This window comes from Aythya ferina (assembly GCF_964211825.1).
Source record: "Aythya ferina genome assembly, chromosome: Z".
Lineage (NCBI taxonomy): Eukaryota > Metazoa > Chordata > Aves > Anseriformes > Anatidae > Aythya > Aythya ferina.
Window position 1 is genome coordinate 56,530,549 of NC_140299.1, and position 23,162 is coordinate 56,553,710.

The 23,162-nt window shown below is 41.5% G+C and overlaps 1 protein-coding gene across 3 annotated transcripts; it reads left to right on the top strand.

The window, feature by feature from the left end:
* The first annotated feature begins 2,020 nt into the window (after positions 1 to 2,020).
* FAM174A (family with sequence similarity 174 member A) lies at positions 2,021 to 15,694 on the top strand. Of its 3 annotated transcripts, none has more exons than XM_084504181.1 (3): positions 2,021 to 2,472; positions 11,901 to 12,071; positions 15,196 to 15,694. In XM_084504181.1, exons 1-2 carry the CDS (start codon positions 2,036 to 2,038, stop codon positions 12,043 to 12,045), a joined length of 582 nt encoding a protein of 193 aa, XP_084360307.1. In that variant the 5' UTR covers positions 2,021 to 2,035; the 3' UTR covers positions 12,046 to 12,071; positions 15,196 to 15,694. The 3 variants fall into 3 exon arrangements, with proteins under 3 accessions (XP_084360307.1, XP_084360308.1, XP_084360306.1); XM_084504182.1 differs by having other exon boundaries at positions 11,901 to 12,035; XM_084504180.1 differs by lacking the exon at positions 15,196 to 15,694 and adding an exon at positions 13,641 to 15,189 and having other exon boundaries at positions 11,901 to 12,035.
* The last annotated feature ends 7,468 nt before the right edge of the window (positions 15,695 to 23,162 follow it).

Sequence of the window (23,162 nt, forward strand, 5' to 3'; positions counted from 1 at the left end):
GTGGGGCTGTCTTCCTGGCCCCCTGCAGCATGGGCATCCTGGTGGTCGTGCTGCTGGTGGATCTCTGTGCTGCACAGCTCCACAGCGGCAGTGATGAGCCGCACCACAAATGGCAGTGTCTGGTTTTTCAGGCAAGGCTGCAGCACCCGCACCAATCCCTCCTCGTCAAGCTTGTAGAGGCACAGGAAGCCAATCACAGTGCTCTGTCTGGCCTGCAGCCACCTCCCACCACTCGGCGCCAGAGATCATCTCCAGCTCCTGCTGCAGCCATGCGAGCAGGGACTTGATGTTTTCTAGGTGCTCTCAAAAAAAGGCTGCCCAGACCTTGTGTGGGAAGCTGAGCTCAGGAACCCTGGGTACCAGCTCCGCAGCCCCCTGCCCATCCTCCTGGCCCTCAGCCAAGCACTCTGTGGACTCTGGGGCAGCACACTCCAAGTAATTGTCGGCTGACCTCACCAAGTACTTGATGGTCTTGATTGTCTCATTGCAGAGGGGACAACTTGGATTTTTCTTTGCCCACCGCAGTGCACAGGTGTAGCAAGGCTGGTGGAGACAGAGTCAAATCATCCTGACTGTGCCCACAGGCTGGGCACATCCAGTCCAATAGCATGTCCATGACCACTGGGCTCTTTGTGGGCTGAGGAGAGCTGAGGTCAAAGAGCTGCTCCCCTGCCCCAAAGCTGCAGCTGCCAAAGGGTGTCCCAAACCGCACAAGGGCCAGAGTCACTCGCTGTGCTGGGGTGAGCAGCAGCAATGCCCCAGCCCCTCAACAGAAACCCCTGGCCCTGCAGCTGCTCCATCCCATGCCCCCCACCCCCTACCCCTGAGCAAGGCAGGGCCACGGAAACATGCAAATGGCTGCAGGGATGGGCACTGTGAGAGGCTGCCAGCAGCCCCACAGCACAGCTCCACCAAACCCTTGCTCAATGCTCCAAGACTCACACACGCGCTCGGCTGGAGTCCAGGCGTGAGCCAGGCTGATGTGGCCTCTGCTGGTGCCCCAAGATAAGCAGCGAGGGCTGTGGTGGCCATCACCGTGGGCCATCTGACCCACAGGGCCTGTAGCACTTTGCTCCAGCTGTTACAAAGACTGTTGGGTTGGCTTGGTGTTTTGATTTGTCTTTTTTCTTTATTTTTTTTCACCTTGATTTACGATGATGTATGTTGAAAACTGGTTGAACTAGCATGCTAAGAGAGTGGGGATCAGTGCAAAGGTTTATTTCCTCTTCTTCAGTATGCAGATCAGATCTCTGAACTCCTTGCTGTAGTTTACTATTAACAAAAAAAAAAAAAAAAAAAAAAAAAAAAAGAGCCAAAGAAAACAACCCCCTAATTAAAGAATAATTACAGGATTATCCTACCGGATGACATTTACTGAAGGAACTGCACTGTAGACACGCACATTACACAAGCAGCATAAATATCACAGTGGATTCACTCTATACAAAAACTGAACATAATTTGGGGTCTCACTTCTCCAGTTCATGAATTTCCACTAGCTTGTTAAGGTATTGATGGCTCCATGGCCTTAGTGGAGTTGTTGGCACCAGTGCAGACACACTCACTTCCTGATCCACCATTTACCTGAACAGAAAGAGGATCTGAGCTCTTCAGACACTATTGCTTCCAAACTCTCCTTTTGCTTCTCCCTTTTTAAACACTTTGCATAAAAGCTTCTTATAGGAAAAGCCAAGGAGACGACAATTCTGATTCGTAATCGCCAAACATTAAGGTGTGACCGTCATTACCAGACGGGCACCCTCTGCTACTCTGACCTACAGCAGCTACCTCCAAGTTGGGAAAGCCAAAACAAGCCAGGCTGCATTGGGCGCCACCTGGGTAGAGGAGGTGCAAGAGGGTGTTTGGGTGAAGTCTTTTGCGTTTGCTTTCAGTCGTCACTGCTCTCATCTGTTACTGACAGGCCATACACTGCATTAATCCCCCCGTTCTCTTGAGGGGGACACCCCCGTGCCTGGCACCCGCCCTGTGTGTGCAGGCACCGCCCCGCAGCCACGGTCCCCCCCGGCGCCTCCACATGGCAGCGGCAGCCGCCAGGCGCCGACCCCTTCCGCTTCCGTGGGCCGGGCGGCGGCGGGGCCCGGCCGCGCTTGGTCCGCGGGGCCGGAGCCGGAGGAAGAGGGGGAGGAGGAGGAGGAGGAAGGCGGGGGGCAGCAGCATGTGGCCGCCGCCGCCGCCCGCCTGGCTGCTGGCGGGGCTGGTGCTGGCAGCGCGCTGCGGGGAAGCGCTCGGCGGCGCTGCCGGGGCCTCCGCCACCTCCGCCTCCCCGCGGCCCACGGAGGCGGCGGGCGGCGGCGGCGGCGGCAGCGCCACGCGGGGCGGCGGCGGCGGCGGGCGGCTGGCCGAGGTGTCGGCGCCGCCCGAGCAGGGGCAGCCCATGACCCAGCGCGCCCTGTCCGTGCTCGTGCTGGCCAGCGCCGCCCTCATCGTCTACTTCGTCATCCGGACCGTGCGGTGAGGGAGCGGGGCGCCGCGGGGGGGACGGGGGAGGTGGTTGGAGTGCGAGTATGGGGAGGCCAAGGAAGCAGAATGAATAAGAGCCTGGCGTTGCTTGAGCTGCAGGAAGAGCGTCTCAGAAAGTGTTGTGTGTCCAGTGTCTGCAGCCCCTTGTGTGAGGTCTGGAACCGTCCGTACTGGTGTGTGCTCCTCCGCTGGGGTGCTACAGAGAAAATCATCCTCATCTTGCTGGTCTCAAGTGCCTGTGAATGGGAGGAAGGGGCGCTGAGCTCACTTCGTTCACAGATTCTCTGAGGCAGATGAATGTTCGTGCTCCAAGTTACAGCCGTGCTTCATTACTCTGTGACTAACAGGTTCCCTGTCCTTGGAGGGAACACAAAGTTAGATTCAAGGTGATGCATTGGGTATATGCAAAACAGTAATAAAAAAAAAAAAAAAAAAAAAGAAAAATCTGGCACTTAACCAGAATAGTGTCTTGATATGAGAAGTGCTGAGTAAAGTTTTGCTTATTGAGAGCAAAGGAAAAATAATTCCTTCACACTGGCTTTACTAAGCAGAATTCTAACCTAAATGTGGCATATTTTACCATGACATAAGTAATCCCATTTTATGGCAAAAAAAAGCTGGTTTAAATTCAAAGCTGGTACAGTATAAGAACTTGGTGTTGTTGAAGTGTAAGCCAACCTGGCTCTGCAGGTGCTCAAAGTGGCTTCTGTAGGTACGTTGGTGATAAAAGGAAGATGAGGGAAACCGTGGGCCCTCCCTGGAAGGAAATGGGAGATCTGGTTTCTGGGATATGAAAAAGGCTGAGGTACTCAGTGACATCTTGGCCACAGCCTTCACTGACAAAAGCTCCAGCCACATGGCCCAGGCCCCAGAAGGCAAAGGCAAGGCCTAGGACAATGATGAAGATCAGGTTTGAGACCATCGAAGGAACCTGAAGGTGCACAAGACCATGGGATAGGTTGCATCCACAGCTGTTGAGGAAACTGGTGGATGTAGTTGCTATTCCCCTCTCCATCTAATTTGAGAAGTCATGGTGGTCTAATGAAGTTCCCACTGACTGGAAAAGGGGAAATAATCATCATTTTAAAAAAGGGAAAATAGGAGAGCCCCAGGAACTAAGGCCGGTCAGTCTCGCCTCTGTGCCTGGCAAGATCACAGAACAGATCCTCCTGGAAACTGTGCTGAGGCACATAGAAAACAAGGAGGTGATTGCTGACAGCCAACATGGCTTCACCAAGGGCAGCTCATGCCTGACACATCTGGTGACCTTCTGCAGTGGGGTTACAGCATTGGTGGGCAGGGGAAGTGCAACTGACATCATCTGTGTGAACTTGTGCAAAGCATTTGACACTGTCTCCCATGATATCCTTGTCTCTAATTTGGAGAGTAATGGGTCTGAGGGAAGGACCACTGGGTGGGTAAGGTGTTGGCTGGATGGTCACACTCAAAGAGTAGTGGTCAACGGCTTAATGTTCAGGTGGAGATCAGTGACAAGTGGTTGTTCCTCAGAGGTCAGTACTGGGATTGGTGCTGTTTATCTTCTTTGTTGGTGATATGGACAGAGAGATCGAGTGCACCCTCAGCAAGTTTGCTGATAACACCAGGCTCTGTGGTGTGGTTGACACGCTGGAGGGAAGGGATACCATCCAGAGGGACCTGGACAGGCTGGAGAGGTGGGCCTACGTGAGCTTCATGAGGTTCAACAAGGCCAAGTGCAAGGTCCTGCATCTGGACCGGGGCAATCCAAAGCACTAATATGGGCTGGGTGGAGAATGGGTGGAGGGCAGCCCTGAGGAGAAGGACCTTGGGGGTGTTGGTTGATGAGAAGCTCAGTGTGAGCCGGGGTGGTGTGTACTTACAGCCCAGTAAGCCAACTATATCCTGGGCTGCATCAAAAGAAGCATTACCAGAAGCTCGAGGAAGGTGGTTGTCCCCATCTACCCTGCTCTTGTGAGACCCCACCTGGAGTGTTGCATCCAGGTTTGGGGCCCCCAGCACAAGCAGGACATGGACATGATAGAACGAGTCCAGAGGAGGGCCACAAAGGTGATCAGAGGTCTGGAGCACCTCTCCTGCGAAGACAGGCTCAGGGAGTTGGGGTTGTTCAGCCTGGAGAAGAGAAGGCTGCGTGGAGACCTTATAGCTGCCTGCTGGTACCTAAAGGGGGCCTACAGGAAAGTTGGGGAGGGACTCTTTGTCAGGGGGTGTGGTGACAGGACAAAGAGTAATGGTTTTAAACTGAAAGAGGGTAGATCTAGATTAGATGTAAGGAAGAAATTCTTCACTCAGTGGGTGGTGAATACACCAGGACTGGGTTGCCCAGGGAACCTGTGGATGCCCCATCCCTGGAGGTGTTCAAGGCCAGGCTGGATGGGGCTTTGGGCAACCTGGTGTAGTGGAAGACGTCCCAGCCCATGGGAGGGGAGTTGAAACCAGGTGATCTTTAAGGTCCCTTCCAACCCAAACCATTCTATATTAGGAAATTACACCTCAAGTTCAAATTTGATTGTATTTTTGAGCAAGATTATTATTCAGTTGCCAGATGCACCTTGACTCAGCAAGTGAAATCTGTATTGGGTTGATGTGGTAAGGCTTTGTAGCAGGGGGCTGCAGGGGTGGCCTCTGTGAGCAGAGCCCAGCAGCTGCCCCATGTCAGAGCAGAGCCAGCTCCAGACGGCTCCAAAAGGGACCTGCTGCTGGCCAGAGCTGAGCCAGGGAGTGATGCTGGGTGGGCCTCTGGGAGAGCAGGTTGAAGGAGGGAAAAAAATGCTGTGAAACAGCAGCTGGGAGAGGAGTGAAAAACAGCCTTGCAGACACACAGATCAGTGCAGCAGGAGGGCAGGAGGTGCTCCAGGCCCCAGAGAAGTTCCCCTGCTTGAGATCGGGACCCCTGTTGGAACAGCTTGTGAAGAGCTGCATCCCCTGGGATGGACCCCACGCCGGAGCAGGGGAACAGTATGGGCTTTTATCACAGATAAAAGCTCTGTGATCTGACCACAGTCCCCATTCCTCACCCTGCTGAGGTGCTTAGGAGCAGGGAGAAGGTGGAAGAGTGGGAGTGAAGTTGAGCCTGGGAAGTCGGGAGGAGATGAGGGAAGAAGGTGTTCATAACTTTCAGGTCTCACTGCGCTACTCTGGTATGGATCGGCACTGAATTAATCTTCCCCAAGTTGAGTCTGTTTTGCCCGCAGCAGTATCTGGTGAGTGATCTCCCACACCTTATCTCAGCCCAGGAATTTTTTTCATCTCGTTTTCTCGCCCTGCCCTGCTGTGGAGGGCTGAGATAGCAGCATGGTGTGCTCTGGGCAGCCAGCTGAGGTCAACCCACCGCACAGGGCTGTGAATACTTCCACTTTTTGTTGTTACCAAATCAGCCTGTTATCAGGCTGTTTCTTTAAACAGATGTAATACTCTTTCAAGCTTGTATGGATTTACTTACACACTTCACAACTTCATTAGCAGCTGATTTTAATTCTTTGTTTTAAGAACCATGTCCACTAGAGTTTCAGTGGAGCTTTTTACAACATCTAGAAAATAAATATGCAGTTAACTTTTTTTTGTTTTGTTTTGTTTTGGGAAACATTGTTAAACAAACCTCTTCCGGAATGAACACAAAGTTGCCCAGCACTGGGGTAACATGAAGTGAAAGTCTTGCTTAAATTAGCACAGCACACACACCCACTCTCAAAACAAAACACAAACAAAAATTTCTCTGTACTTGTCTTGTTAGGATTAGGGACAACTAAATAAGTAGTTACCACTTTAGAGGATTAGATCTTAAAAGCCTTTTCTTTTTTTTTTTTTTTTTTTTTTTTTTTTTTTTCAAGTACACTCTTGTGTTTAGTTTAAGTGCATGCCTAGTTGATTTTGTTTTTAGTGCACAAAAACAATCACCGCTTGCACCAGTCCATTTTGGGATTGATAAGTTCCTGACAGCTGCACTTCTAAGGTGCTCCTGGTTAGAAGTGCTTGTCTGAAACATTCAATCTATGCCTGTAGTAAGCAGTTCAGATTAACTTGGAGATTGACTTGTAGCAGCAACCTTAAATCCAAGTGAGATAAATGCTTGTTTGCTACTGTTGGTCTGAGAGAAAATGTCTGCACGTTCTATTTGTGCTCTCAACAATTTTGAGGTTTTACGGCCATTTTTATCTTTCTTCTAGCAGAGTAGTTTTGTTACACTCAAACAATTATTTGTCAGAAATTTAGATATTATTAAAGATAGCTCAGGTATAGAAACTGAATGGTGAGGAAGATTCTTTACAAAACAATTCAGTCTGTAGCCACTACACATTCTTTACCACATCAGAAACTTGCAACCTTTCTTAATGGAGGTCGATAATTAATAAATTTTGTACATTCTGATAAAGATATGACTTTTCTCTTTTCAGAGCCATTTGACTTTGTTTCAAGGTGGTTCCCTGAAAATCCGTTCTCAAGAAAAACTTGAGAGCTGTTACAACTTTGCTGTTGTGGCTATAACTATTTTTTTTTCCCGAGTATGGTTGTGTAAACTATAGGAAGCTCCCGTGGACCTTCTCGCTGACATTGCTGATGATGCAGTTTCTCTGTCAGGAAAACAATGTATCTTGATTTTATTTCTAGTTTTATATGTGGGACTTGTTTCACTCGCCTTGTTATAAAGGTTGAGCTGCCTGCACCTTCCTTTTATAACGGAAGATTTTCAAGGAACGATATGTGTAGAAACAAGATCACACAGCACATCCATCAAAGCTGGGAGTAAAAAAGCTTGGACAGTATGATGCCTTGTTTAGTCTACCAGCTTTAGTTTTATTGCCTTTTTTGCCTCTTAGATTTGATACTTTACAAAAAATGCGCTCTGTTTGCACTTTATGATGCACAGAAAAGCCAGTGTTGCAATTCATGCATCCTTTGTTTTCCCTCCTTCCTCTTGTCTGTACAGCTCTGTTGTTTTTACATGAAGCCTATTGCAGTCAAAAGTTGTCTTTGGTGTTTATGTAGGAAGAAGTACACGCCATTAGTTCTCTAGTCTTTCTGAGATGATGAGAAAGCAAGTGTAGTAGATGAGATGAAATGGCTATTTTTTCTTTTAGACAGCTGTTAGTGTGCTACACAATGCGGCATGTTAAGACAGAACATGCACATGGTTCAGCATGAATTGTGTTCCATAATTTCAACTTAAAGTACTTTTCCAGGAAGTTATTTGTAAGCCTTTGGATTTGGATTGTTGAATTTCTTTTATGGATGTAAACGTGTAGCTCATGCGTGCCCTTCACAGGGGAGGAAAAAAAAAAAAGAGAAAAAGGAGGGCTCAGTTAGGGTGAAATAGTGATAACTTTATTTTTATTGAGAATGTGTTTTGTAACTGACCCAGTTCATGGCTCAGGAAGAATCCATGTAGTTTGAAATATTCATTAATGGAGAATGTGAATGGGCTGTATCTTGTTGTTTGCTCATACCAGGCACTACACTTTAGGGTGTGACTTTCCCAACACTGGGTCAGCTCTGGGACAGCTAAAATTTAGTTCTGTCACAAAGACCATTATCAAACTCCTCAATGACATATTTTTTTTTTTCCTGAGCTGTGCTTACTTCAACTTATCCACATATTTGAAAGTAGTCAGTCTTTGGAAATGTTGATCAAAAAATGATGATTTTCACTTTTAAGGCGATATATGCTGCTGGCCTGTAAGTAACAGCTGAGGCTTGAGGTGATTGGAGAGCTACAATTCCCTTGTCATGTACTTCGCAGAATCCTCTAAAGTATTGTGAAGCTGAGTAGTAGGGAACAGGGGAGATTGGTTTATTGGAGAGCTTACTATCAGTAAAAAGCTTCTAGTAGAAAGGCACTTTACATAGAAAGGTTAATTAGCAATTCATACTGTATTGATCTGATCTTGTTTTCAGTCTTTGTGGTTTGTAGCAAGGGTAGTTGCTTGTACTGCACAAGTTAGGGTAGTATAAAAAAAAATCTCACCCCCTCACCCTCCTATGTCCTTTGTCCTTTTTCATGTTTCTTAGATGTACTTTGAACTTGACCTGTTTTGCTTCTACTCTCATATTCTTATATTTTCTGCCTTTTTTTTGACCACCAGTATTTCTTATTTATCTCCCCTTTTAACAATCTGTTATTTATACCATCTCTGATGTTATTGTCATACTATTTGCTTGTATTTTGTTGCAGATTCCTCTATTGCTGTCAGCTGTCTTTGAAAAAGGATTGGAACTGAACACAGAAAAATATGTCTTTTTATGAACTTTTAATGCCATTTTTTGTAACTTCATCTTCTTAGACCACAAGTTGTAACTACAGAGATAAAAATAGTCTGCATTAAGTTGCTGAGAGCAGTAGAGAATGCTACAGACTTTAACAAAATTGGGCTTTTGTCCTACATTTTCTTCCTAACAGTCACATGGTAGCCAGACCTAAGTTAGTTTTTCTTGACAGTGCTTTAGTGTCCTAGTAATCATACAGGTATGTCATATAAGCATTTCCAGTATCGTTTTAGCTTCAGTTTGGTAGCTAATCTGTATACAGATAAAGTTTTTATGTCACTAGTAATTCTTTTGTCAGTTTCTCAACAGCATTCACTTGAATCTATATATATATTTTTATTTTTATTTTTAGTTTAAATACATTACTCTTTCTATTATCATCATGCTCCCTGACAAAGAGTCCCTCCCCAGCTTTCCAGCAGGCCTCGTTTAGGTATCAGGCAGTTGTTATAAGGTCTCCGCAGAGTCTTGTCTTCTATAGGCTGAACAAGCCCAGCTCCCTCAGGTTGTGTTTGTAGAAGAGGTGCTCCAGACCCTTGATCATTTTTGTGGCCCTCCTCTGGACTAACTCCAAAATGTCCATCTCCTTGTGCTGGGGGCTCCAGAGCTGAACACAGTGCTCTAGGTGGGGTCTCAAGAGAGCAGAGTGGAGGGGGACAATCACCTCTGCAGCCCTGCTGGCCATGTTTCCTTTGATGCAGTCCAAGATACGGTTGGCTTTCTGGGCTGCAGGTGCACATTGACAGCTCGTGTTGGCCTTCTTGTCAGCCAACGCCCCCAGGTCCTTCTCAGGGCTGCTCTCCACCCATTCTCCACCCAGCCTGTATTTGTGCTTGGGATTACCCTGGCCCAGATGCAGGACCTTGCACTTGTCCTTGTTGAACCCCATGAGTTTGGCACAGGCCCACCTCTCCAAGGTCCCTCTGGATGGCAGAGGGTTTCTACTGTTCACATGTCCACAAGTGCTTGTCCGAGTGTAAGTTGTGTAGCAAAAATGAAAGACACAATGTGTATGAAGCAACCATATTTTTCATCATAAGGCTTCTAATTTTCTTCTGCTTGGTACTTTATAGTATACCACTTCTTTCTATGTTAAGGACTGTTGAAAAACAATGAATTTTATCTTGAGCGGAAAGGTGATATTTGCGTGTCTTTGTGATTAGCCTTAGATTTAAGCAATAAGTTGTACTAAAGCACGTATGGCAAACAGTTGATTCTATTTCAAATCAGGAGGAGGAAATTATCTTGATAATTTTTTTTTTTTTTATATAATATCATGTTTGCATGCTTCAAAAAAAGGTATATATTTTATACCTTTCTCATCTGAACATGTTAGTATTTGCTTCTCAACTACAAAAGGAGGTCTAATTCACTGGGATATAATGTAGACCAAGAATGGATGCTGCTTAATGTGAAAAGGATGGTTCTTTTCTGTAACATCTAAAAAATAAATAAGCAAAAATAAAAAGAATTCTAGAAGCATACCAGAGTTCAGGACAAACTGAAGCCGTAACTCTCGATATCATGTTCGTCTCTCTAACAAGATGACTGAAGTGGTGCCTCAGAGGTGACTATATGTTGTATAGCAATAGTATAGTGTATATAATATTATTTAAGCATAACTTACTATACTCTTTTTGATGATTAGCTTTGAAACATCTCATATTTAAATTCCTGAAAACCATGAATGCCTTTCCTAGGCACCTAATGTAGGTTTGTAAATTCTATTTTAGGTGTTGCTAAGAGGAAATGTTGTGTCTCTGTGGTTTTAACTAAATGTCTAGAAAGTATTTGTTTTTAAGACAACTTTACTCAGTCATACCGCTCTCACATAGCTGCTGTTTGTGAGTATGAATTAGCTGAAAGTGGCTCTGTCAGCATTTTGTAACAGACACCTTTGTATATTGTTAGCTGAGAAGCTAGTTATCTTGAGTTCCTGATCCTCAAAGAGTTGAGCAAGGTCTATTCAATGCCTATAGTTGTGCAAAGCCAAAAGCATGCTTGAGGCTTACATGGGACCAAGGCCCACACAGAGAACATAAGAAAGGAAAATTCAGACTGTGTTTGTAAGTACTGTCTTAATCTTGAAATACGAATCACTTTGTGAATCAATTTTGTGAAATGCAAATGACATAGATTCTACGGGTTCTCTCTTACTTCAAAATGTTAAAAATAAAATAAAATAAAAATCCTACAACTGAGGATGTAAGGTTCGGTATTGAAGAGGAAATAGCTGAGGAACTGAGGAGTTAGTTTTTAAAATTAGGAAATTGACCTCTCAAGTTCCTGATTGCAGTAGCAATGATGACCTTGATGAATAGTGAGTGTCTGCTGAGTATTTTTAGGTTTTCCTTCACCATGAGTTGGTTTGAAAAAGTTAATTCTCTTCTACACATAAGTTTTCATTTATGTCAAGAATTTATTCTATTTCACACTTAAGGTCAAAGGTCTAAACAAATTCACTTACAATATAAGAGGTAGTGGATTTTTATATATGCAATGTTATTAATGCAAGATGTTTATTACTCATTACTATGAAAAAGAGATCTTTGTTTTTTTCAAACTCTGTTCTGCATGTTTTACTGCTAGTTATTTTATGGGTGATTGACTTAATTATGAACAATGAAGCTTCTTAATGTTATTTGTGAAGTCTTCTCTAGGCATCAGGTTTAAAATGATGGAACCCATGGCTTGTGCTGAATCTAGTTTTGCTGAGTTTATCTCTGATTTGATCTGCTGTTTTATAAAGCAAGTACCAAATTCATAGCAAGGTGATTTTTTTTAATTGTAGGATCTGCTAGAAGTGTGCTTGCATATGTTTTTATCTGGCTCTTGCATATAGTTACTAACCACTGTTTTGTATTCACTTTTTTGTATTAGCTATTAAGTGCCTTTTTGTATTCTCTGCAGTAATTCTATACTAAAGTAAAGGTGACAAATTTTTATTGGCTTCAGTCATTTCTTGTAAATTCTTCACACTTGGAATTGTGTACAGTCTGAATTTCACTGAGCTAAGGGTGTTACAGTGTAAATATGGTAATTTCTTAAAACTTATGATCAGTATCAATATAGCTGTGTTTTAAGGGATGGTCTTCTTGCATTGTTGGAATTGAAAGTAATGATAAATTTGTAGAACTTACATATTGTACAATACATTTCAGGCTCCGAAGACGTAACAGAAAAACCCGAAGATACGGAGTTTTGGATACAAACATAGAAAACATGGAGCTGACTCCCTTAGAGCAAGATGATGATGATGATGATACAACACTATTTGATGCCAATCATCCTCGAAGGTTTGTATAAAGGAGCTGTATGTCTGTGCAGTGAAGGTATGGATGATAAGTATCTTGACTGAAACAGCTCACTACTTTGTTTCATACGTGGTTGGAGAAAAGGTATCAAGATCATTTAAATTTTAAATGGGCAAGAATTAAGTGGTCAAGAAGATAAACTTAGTACTTCTGCTACTCTTGATCTACTCCAGAACACCATTTGTCTTCAGCATAAGAGTTCCAGAAAAATGGAGAGGAAGGTAGGATATTTTGGTTAAAAATAGTGTCATTACTAAAGCTAACCAAGTTTATCTGCTTTACATACTTCAGTTATTCCATTCTTCGGTATTTCACTCTCGTTCCTTACGGGATGAAATAGAACCAACAACAGTAAGGGCTGCAGTATGTTTTACACTAAGGTGCTTTACAACTGTAGACAGCAGGCCCCAGACTACACTTGCTGTTAACTTTGGTATCTAAGAAAAAAACAAAACATTATGGCGTAGTGTTGTAGTTGAGGAAAAAGCTGTCCCAAATACTCAACTTCTGTTCAGCTATTCTCAGTACTGCAGCAAATCAGTTTGCTTTAGATATACCAAGTAATTTGGAAGTGTTTGAAAGTAACTTACTGATCAGACCATTTTAAAAATAGTTGTCTAAATGACATAGAGTACAAACAATTTGAATAGATTAGCAGTATTTCGTTTATCTCATGACATAGCTGTTGTAAGACAAGTCAAGTGTTTATTAGTGTTAACATTAACAATTAGCTCCTCACATACTGTGGCATCTTGTTGATAGAAGAACCTCCAGTGCATACATAGTATTTGATTTAAAAGCATCAGTTTCAGATGAAAACTAAAAATACACAATGTTTTGATCCAAGTCCAAAAGCTCAGAAAAAGTGGGAAAAGTGGAATATTTGAACAAGGTTAGAACATGTCATAGCCTGGGGTGATAGATATCACTATATAAATATATAGTGATATAACTTGTAGGATAGGTATACCTCTCTTTCTTCTCTCTTTCGGGCCTCCAAAATGGCATGAAATGTAATGGTGTTGGCTTACAGAAGAGGTGATAATGTACAGCAGATGTTTCTGTTAACGTGCTGAGGAAATAAACAGAATAAAAGTAATAACCACAAAAGTGAATAACAATAGATAATAGAGGAAGAAAATGTTACTGTTTTTTCAGAATAGCTCAGAAAGTAAGCGTTTAAGTGATCAAAGCCATTATGAGAAAAAAAATAAGTTATATATAGTCGATAAAGCAAATTTACTCTGCGTACGTATACTGAGAGCTAGCTGTGTTTTTCTGTGTAGGGAGAAGCTCTAAAAATTTCTTCTAACAGAAGTTACTGTTATCTTGAAATAATGTTTGCGCATAGGAGAAAAACAGTTCTGGACAATCTGAATGTGCTCAACAAAGCTCAGTATAGATCAGGTTAATAAAATGCTGCCTGAACTTTGCAAAGGGACAGCATTGCTGGAAAGAAAGCTTGAAAGCTGATATCGAGCACCTTATTTACATATGTATATAACATATATCAATAATTAGGAATACACTTTTTCAGTTAGTTTATTTTACCTTCTTTCAACTAAATCTTTTGTATCTGCATGACAGATTGTGGTGGTTTTAAGCTGATGGGCAGCTATGCTCTACCATGCTGCTTTCACTCCTCTAAAGAATGGAGGGAGAAGATAAGAAAAAAGGCTCATGGGAATAAGAAGATCATTGACCGATTAACATTATGAGCAAAACAGATTCAGCATTTGGAGATTAATGTACTTTATTGCTTATTACTAACAGACTAGAGCAGTGAGAACTGAAAGCAAACAAAAAACCACTTACCCCCCAAAAGGAAAAACACCTTCTTTCCAGTGTGGGGTCCCTCCCACAGGATGCCCCTTCCCAAACTGAGCCTGCGGGGGCTGCCCACAGGCAGCAGCTCTTCAAGCACTGCTCCCACACGGCTCCGTCCCACGGGTTCCATCCATCCCCCAGGAACAAACTGCTCCAGCACGGGTCCCCCACAGGTGGGCGGCAGCTCCCCCCAGACCCCCTGCTCCTGCGTGGGCTCCTCTCCACGGGCTGCAGCTCCGGCCCGGGGCCTGCTCCTGCGGGGGCTCTCCATGGGCCGCAGCCTCCTCCAGGCCACATCCACCTGCTCCACCGGGGGCTCCTCCACCCATGGGGGGGCTGCAGCGTGGAGATCTGCTCCATGTGGGACCCATGGGCTGCAGGGGGACAGCCTACTCCACCAGGGGCCTCTCCCTGCACAGGCTGTGGGGGAACTGCTGCTGCCTGCCTGGAGCGCCTCCTGCCCTCCTGCTGCCTTCACCTGTGGTGCTGTGGGGCTGGTTCAGCAGCATCTGCACAACAGCTGAATCAGCTTTTGTGCAGCAAAATTTTTTCCCCTTTCTTAAGTCTGCTCTTCCAAAGGCCCAACCAGCGAGATTTACTGGCTCAGCTGTGGCCAGCAGCAGCTCCCTTTTGGAGCCACCTGGTGCTGGCTCTGATGTAACATGGGACAGCTGCTGGGCTTTGCTCACAGAGGCCACCCATGCAACCCTCTGCTAGCAAAACCCTTTCCACGTAAACCCAGTGCAATCACACTGATAGTTTACAGTCTTCATTAAATCACTTCATGCATGCTCTACTTGCTGCACTGCAAGTCACAAGGTAAACAATAATTCTATTTATGATAGCATTCCAGTTATGGAATGCTACTTAGAGTTACCAAAATTTGAACAGGAACTCAAGAGCTTTGTAAGTTCAGTGTGTCTTAAGTGGTATTTAATCTTATAAACTGCGTGCATATATATATGTATATTAAAAATAATAATATATGGAGATCTGTAATTAAATATGAAGCATGTAGTTCGCTTCATGTGACAAGATATCTATTCACTATTTAACCCGTCTACTTCAAAAATACGTCTAACGTGTGGAAGAGGGCAAATGTCTTTGAAATGCACTGTTTTTCTATTTGGGAGGTTTAAATGAATGGTGTTTTATGACACTTCACAATAATGTGGTAACTAAGTGTTTTTATGGATAAATTTACTAATGTAATACAGTTCTTTGTTGTCTTAAAATTTGGTCTTTAAAAATACAGGCTAAAGTTACCCTTGAAACAAGATATTCCACATTAATGCATTGATTTCTTCTGTTGTAGATAAGTACGTGCCTTTCAATGAAAGAACTTAATCTTAGAACCTGAGACTGCTTCAAGGGAGGAGTAAGAAGCAAGAGGATATGCAAGTTGGGGAGGGGCTAATTAAAACTGTGTATATTATAGCATCCTTAATTTGTTGCAATAAATACTGTACCAATTTGTTGTACCTTTTTGTATATAGAGAAATGTAAATGTAAAGTCTATGAGATAGGATGCACTAAAATGAAAACCTATTTGGAAGGGAGATTACTTTTAAAACAGGGTATTTTTTGTTTGCTGTAAATCTTGTATGCCCTAAGTGTGATATACACTTTTTCTACAGTAATCTGGAATGTTAACAGTTTTTTTTCTTTTTTCTTTTTTTTTTCTTTTTTTTTTTTCTTTTTTTTTTCTGATACTAAATTATCAGTAAACTTATCCTCTGTGGACTTCTCAGAATTGTTAGAACTTAATTTTATTTTAGATGTTTTGCCCTTTGGAAATAAAAACTCCAACTACTGCTTTTTGTGTTGAGATTTTTTTTTAACTAATTAACATGTTGTATGTAAGTTTTAGTGAACAAATAAAGACTGTTCACAATGTTCCTAACATTAGGTGTAATACTTCAACACTTTATAGATATTAAGGATATTACTTAGTCTTGTTGAACCAGAAATGTAGAACCTTTTTGCTGATAAAACTACTGATTTTGGCTTAATTTACTTGGGAGGGCCATCTTTAACTGGTGTGAGCAGGTGTTGGTCCACTGACTTACGGGTACTACTTACGGGTATATGCCACGTGGTGTCACTATTCAGACAGAAAGAATAGGTAAAGAATCACAGAATCATCTAGGTTGGAAGAGACCTCCAAGATCACCTAGTCCAACCTCTGACCTAACACTAACAACTCCTCCACTAAACCATATCCCTAAGCTCTACATCTAAATGTCTTTTAAAGACCTCCAGGGATGGTGACTCACCCGCTTCCCTGGACAGCCCATTACAATACCTAACAACCCTCTCGGTAAAGAAGTTCTTCCTAATATCCAACCTAAACCTCCCTTTAGCCCATTCCCTCTCATCCTGTCACCAGGCACGTGGGAGAACAGACCAATCCCCACCTCGCTACAGCCTCCTTTAAGGTACATGTAGAGAGCGATAAGGTTGCCCCTGAGCCTTCTCTTTTCCAGGCTGAACAAGCCCAGCTCCCTCATCCGCTCCTCGTAAGACTTGTTCTCCAGCTCCCTCACCAGCTTCGTCGCCCTTCTCTGGACCCGCCCAAGCACCTCGATGTCCTTCTTGTAGCGAGGGGCCCAAAACTGAACACAGTACTCGAGGTGCGGCCTCACCAGAGTCGAGTACAGGGGGACGATCACTTCCCTAGCCCTGCTGGCCACACTGCTTCTGATACAAGCCAGGATGCTGTTGGCCTTCTTGGCCACCTGAGCAAGAGTTCAAGACTTCAGTTAAGCTTGTTTAGTTTTGTACTCTTTAAATCTGGGGCAATTACTAAGCTTGAATCATAAATCTAAAATGTAAAAGTGACATCAGAAGCAGTTGGTGAAATGTAAACTGTGAAATGTGCAGTAACATTCATATGAATGCAGATGAAACCAGAAGGTTTTTTTTGTTTGTTTTAGCCAGTGCCCCAGAAATTAAAGGAAGTGTATTGTAAAACTGTGTATTGTAAAGTGTATTGTAGGTAAAATGTTCAAGGTCTAGTTTATTAAAATTACATTAGTGTAAATGCATTACAAATTCTGTGTATGTTTAGTATCAAGGCATAAACCTTCTAGCAGCATTGGTGCAGCTGGCTATTTTTCCTGAAAGTTCTTGTGGTTTGGAAAAGGGGTAGGGGGTATTTTCCCTGATTCTTCAGTCCCCTCTTCAGATTCTTCAGTAGGAATGCCTTTGAGGATATTTCTATAATGATGAGGGGTGTCTGCGTTAAAGATTTTTTAACCATCTACTAGATGATGTGTACTGAAACCATATTACTATTTACTATTTTGCCATAGTAAAAACTTAGATTGGGTCTGAATTAATGGATGCAAAATCAGCTTCCTAAGGTAAAGTTTGTCTACAGTTTGTTCATATGTTGTACACTGCTTAGAAATATATTGTATTTACAATATACCAAGTCTTTATTTTACTTCCTCCCCTCTTCTGTGCATTTTTCTTTCTCTGCATATTTAAAACTGAAATGAGAACAGCACTGAGTTTTAGAAAGGTTTAGCTGGGGAATCCAGAAAGAAACATTGTGAGGAATAGCTGTGTCATAGATTGTAGGTAGGTGAGAGAACAACAAATAAGTTGTGTGATAGAATGTAAGGCATGTTGCTCCCGTATGTAAAGGGGACCATCAACGTTAAAATTCAGTGTAATTGTATACTTTCACTAGATTTTTATTTATTTATTTATTTATTTTCTAGTGGTGTTGAACATGAACATGGTGTTTCTAGTGGTGTTGAACATGAACCCTAGCATAGAAGGCTGTCTTCCTGACTTCCTAAAATTCTGTAGAAACTTTCTAGGCCTTCAGCTGAATACATCCTGAAGAGCTGTTAAGCTTGCTAAGCATAGATAAGTACAAATTTTCTGGGTTTAAACAAACAACAATAAAACAGATTTTTCAAAACGGTATGTGGACTTCTTGGGTTCATTCCTTCAAAATTATGAGGATATAACATAGGTGGCTATATAGAAATCATAAAACTAGTAATAAGTTGATACAATTTTGCATTCTGGTATTTCAGATACTATGTGGTTCATGGTGCAACTTCCTCAATCTTTTCTAGGCAGTATCTAATTTCAGGAGCTGAATTGGATAATCATCGACACGAACTTTCTCCAAAATGCCTGTGTTGCACCTGTCTTGGTCTTAACAGATAGAAATCTGCTTTGAGTTGTGCTCAGCCCCTGTTGATACACACACCATCACCAAAGCTCCTTCTAGTTGTTCATAAAAAAGAAGTTACAATAGCTTCTTACAAAAATTTGGCACCTTTTGTGGGGAAGAATATGTCATCACAGAGGCCAGTAACTGATCTATGTATAAATGGGACTAAAGCCTGTATCAAGTAGATTTATCACATTACAATTTGTTGTAAAACATGAGGTCAAAAAGATGAAGACCATTAATTATGAAGTTGAATAGCTACACTTCACCTACTAGTATTCCTGTTTGAGACAAAGTGTTAATAGACCAGTAAAGAATGGGAGCTATCTGCTGAAATAATGCTGTTTATAAGAAGGCCCAGGTTTAATGAGAAATAAACCAATTTGGGAGATACAGGAAATAAACCTATTGGGGGAGAGGCATATGACTGCTGGAGACAGAAACTGAATGTGGAGTAAAGTCTTGGAAGACTCCAGGAAAACAAGTTTTTTTTAAAGATGGCCTTGCAGATTTTACAACTAGCAGAGCTTTTATTGTTTGTTGGGGCTTTGTCATTTTTTTGTTCATTAGTGCAATGTGAGACAAAGCTTGTAGTTCCTGATCAAATTTGAACAAACCAGTTCATTGCATTGAAAGAATAAGAGTATTTCCTCAAACTGCAGACTGTTCTGAGAATAGGAAATCCATGAGGCAGAAGAGGCAAAAAGCATTTTTCTTCTTGACTAGTAAGAGCTAGGAAAAAACTTTAATGTATACGTTAATTGAAACACACAGGTCTCAAAAGACCCCATGTGGCCCGACTGCTTAGTTTTAGAATAGATTTGCTATTTGCTGCAATTTTTTTGTCTCATGGTAGTACTAGTGATGCCATTGTTTGAAGTTAACTGCTATGCCACTGCAGAATTGTCCCAGATCTCTCTGAACTACTGTGTTCTAATCATATGATTGCCTGTTTTTATCTATCCACAATTGCTTATTTATTCCAAGTGGCTTGCACTCTGTTCTGCCTACATGTTGAAGAATTCTTATTTTAAGGCACAGAATAATGAGAAGATTTATTAAAGATAATATCAGGATGGATGGGTGGATAAGTTCAAGTGTTGATTTTATTAAGAGGTAAAAATAAAAATCTTAAATCATTATTATTTTTATTTATTTATTTATTTATTTATTTATTTATTTATTAAACACAATTTCCTGCTTTCTGCTGTTGGAGAAACAGTCCCTTTTTTAAAATTTTTAGCTGACACTGTCTGTTCTTTTCGTATAAGAATTTTGGATGCTTCCAGGCAGTATGCTTTGCACAATATAGAGCAAGGACAAAGTCTGAAGTCAAAGGTGTAAGTTAATGCAAGAGAACCTTTTGAACTAATATTCTGAAAAGGCAATTTGTTCATTGATCTTCCGAAGGCATCATTCTGTTTAACAGAAAGAAAGGCTTACTTACAACAGCTTCAGAAAACCTAATCAGTCCCTAAAGATATGGAATGAAACTATACAAATGCTCGCTCAAACTTTTCATTGGTCTTGTGCTGAAGGAAAGCTGGTGTGAGTTCAACAGATACCCAACTGGATGAAGTGTTGTACAAAGAATTACTAATTTCTAACCAATGAACTCCACTCTTTCTGCAACTTTTGCTGTAGAATGGGGGGTGGTGGGGGGGGAAGGGAAATGCTTATAGGTAGGGTAAATGGTATTCACGAGGAATCTTTATGACATTCCAGTTTTTAGGGGGTTTAGACTAGCATTGACTTCTGCAAGAGATCACTTCAAAATCCAGTAGGGTACACATGCTTTGAAACCTGGAGATTCCTCAGCAGAAGTGCAGTATGTTTGCCCTATTCTTGTTCTCTTAAACCTGCTTTCACCGTGTCCAGGAATAAATTCATGATTAGGTGGATTTTTTATTTTTTTTTTTCAGACTAAATACAGCTTTTCTTATTCTGTGCCCCTCATATTTCTAAACACAGAAAACAGTTTCTGAAGATTAAGCAAACTGATCAAAGCAGTTGCAAATATACTGACACTGTTGCGTTGTTTCTGAAAACTGTTTTTGCAATTCCAAGTATGAAGACTGTTCAAAGCTTATCTATCCTTTATAGTAGATTGGGTTTTATTTTTTTTCATGATGTATTATCTAAAATCTTTTTCTCAAAATTTTAAGCCTATTGCACTTAAGCTATAGAGAATTGTGGAAAGAGCTTAGCTCCCTTAAACTGTGCCATATATTTGAAGATGATTATATCCCCCCTCTGTCTTTTCTTATCTCAAGAAGTACCCTCATTTTTTTTTTCCTAGTAGTCTTATGTAGATATGTAATCCATTTTATTCTTTTATTCTGAAAACAAACTGGCTGGTCTATACACTCCACATTCTGATTTGCAATGTCTAAAAGATGGTGGATGCTGTTTATGAGATTGCATCAGTAGAAAGTATGTCAGCAACAGTTCAGTGTACAAAGTCCACCTATCCTTATAGCTATATAATATCACTGTGTTTTGTTGCTTTTGTTTGTTTGTTTTTAAGATTAAAGGGTATTGGATGTCTGAATACTGTTCTTTATGTGTGGTTGGTAGCACAATGTAAAAGGCTTTCAAACTACCCCAACAATGCTGTGCTGAAAGTCTTTTATTGAAGTGTGTTTATGCATGCTGAGGGATAATCTTAGAACTTTTATGTGTCTGATGTATCTGGGCATATGGCAGTGCTGCACCAACTTCAAGAGTGAAAGGAGCTTACCTATACCAACTCAGTACTTGATCTGGCCTTTTTAAAATGCCTATTGCTTATCTAAACCAGCTTGTTTGGATCAGATGTTTATGAAGTACTGTTTTATGTCATTTAGATGTAGTTTTCAGAAAATAGTAGTTAGAGAAGACTCAGCTAAACAACTTCTCCTGCTGAAGCAATACTTGAATTTAATTGGCCACATCTTACCTGAGTGCAGCATGCATGTTTGCTGAGCTTTTCTGCAAAAATTTTCATCTGAAAAAAAAAAGATTAGCAGGTTGATGTTTCCTCTTAGACTTTTCCCCTAGATGAGATGGAATATCCTTCTCTGGAGATATTCAAGGTCTGTCTGGATGCCTACCTGGGCAGCCAGGAAGCTCTGAGGAACCTGCTTTGGCAGAGGGGTTAGACCCGATGCTCTTTCGAGGTCCCTTCCAACCCCTACAGTTCTGTGATTCTGTGATTCTGTGAAAGGGGTGATCAAAAGACTTAGCTATAGCTCACTGATTGAAGGTTTGTGCATCATTTAATGATTTGCATTAAATTCTTTTTCTGAAATTTTCAAATTTAAGATTTTTTTTTCTTTCTTCTGTTCCCCAGATAAGAGATGTTACTCACCACATTTTCAACTTGAGTGTTCTCTGTTAATACAGAGGCCTTAGATTTCGTGGCAGGATTAGAACCATTTGGTAAAATAAAGTAAATATGAAGAAAACAGGGTTCTAAATTAAATGTGAATAACTACATGTGCTGTACATCTATAAGCAGGACACAGGTTCTGTAGCTTTGTTCAATGCAAGCTGGTACATAACAGCATTAAGAGATTTTAGTTCATTTTCCCAGAGAGGCTATGATAGCAGAGCTTATTTGCCTGAGCAGCTGTGGTGCTTCTGATTCCAAAGGTTGAGACCATTCCAGTATGGTCTCTACTAACATAATACAGAAATATCTGAGCTCCAGTGTGCAGTATTAACGTAACTAAAATGTTTATAGTCTTCTGGATATAAACAGCAAAGAATGATTAAGATTTTAACTGATGACCTAGACAGCTCTAGCTGTCATTAAGAAAATCCCTTAAATTCACCTGTTTTGATGTAAGTTTCAAGAAAGGTAAAGGTAAAAGTAAAGTAAGATATATGCCAGAAGTTGATTTTTGTTTTTTGTTTTTTTTTTTTTGTTTGTTTGTTTGTTTGGTTGGTTGGTTTTTTTGTTTGTTTGCTTGTTTTTAAATATATAGATATATATATAAAGATGTGTTGTTCTTTTAAATTTGAATGTGAAAAGTACGTTTTCCATAGTGGAGATGCACCTGTTTTCAGTACCTATGAAACTGAAATATCTTCCTCAATTTATAACACTAGATAATTTTCTGTCCATTTGCATGGCTAGATAGAATTACTAAGTCCCCAAACAAAATTGTTCATAAAGTATTGAATTTTAAATAAAATTAAAAATTAACAGTTTTTTTTTTTTTTTTTTTTTTTGTCTTCTTTCTCAAATTGTTAAAGGCAAAATTCTGATTAAAATAGTCAAGATGTAAAGGCTTTTATTTTTCTCTGATTCACAATCTAGAATTTTAACCACACAGTTCTTCCAGAACAAGAAAGTTTTAGGGTTTTTCCTAACTAGATTTAGAATATCTATTTGGGTAATGTTGCAGTTGTCACTGTTATGTCACCTCAGTGAACTTTTGAGTATGAGGAGTGTTATTGGTTTCTGCAGTAAAGTAACTGCTCAACACTCCTTATGCCAATGCATGAGACTTGTCTTGAATATGAGATTTTAGAGCAAAATTCTGTTGAAACTTTTTTGTTTGTTTGTTTTTCACAGCAAATGCACAAGTTTAGTTTTCGGTAGCATGCATCTAGTTTTGGGAAGTATTCTCTAGTGAGCAAAAGCCAGAGAAAGTTATCACAGTACTGGCAATATATTTCATCACCTTTTATTGCAAATTTATCCATTTGGGGAGAGAGGGGATGGGGGAAGGGAAGAGGGTGCTGACAAAGCAACAAAATAGTTGCATGTAGCAAAATGAAGATTTTCTATCTCAAAAATGCTGAAAGTTTCACTCTTCCCGTGACATGTAGATGTTACCTGTATGTGACTCACCTTCTGAGGGTGGTGATGGTGTCTCCAGGTCACTTGGAGAAACATGAAATGAAATGGAGGGTCCTACCTCCAGGAAACTGTGAAATGAAGGGGAAGGTGAACCCCCTTGTGAAGGTATTCACAGGTGGATGTGGGAAATACTGAGTAAATGAAGCACATTATTGTCTTTTATTGAACCATGGACAGTTCCAAGTTCTCCCTCTGTCCCTCCCTGCCTTCCTCCTTCCCTTTCTCCTCCCTTTCTTTC

Excerpts from the sequence above, each read along its gene's own strand:
- FAM174A (XM_084504180.1), top strand. The coding sequence starts at position 2,036 with ATGGCAGCGGCAGCCGCCAGGCGCCGACCCCTTCCGCTTCCGTGGGCC. Across the intron at positions 2,473-11,900 it reads TTCGTCATCCGGACCGTGCG|GCTCCGAAGACGTAACAGAA; the intron begins GTGAGGGAGCGG and ends AATACATTTCAG.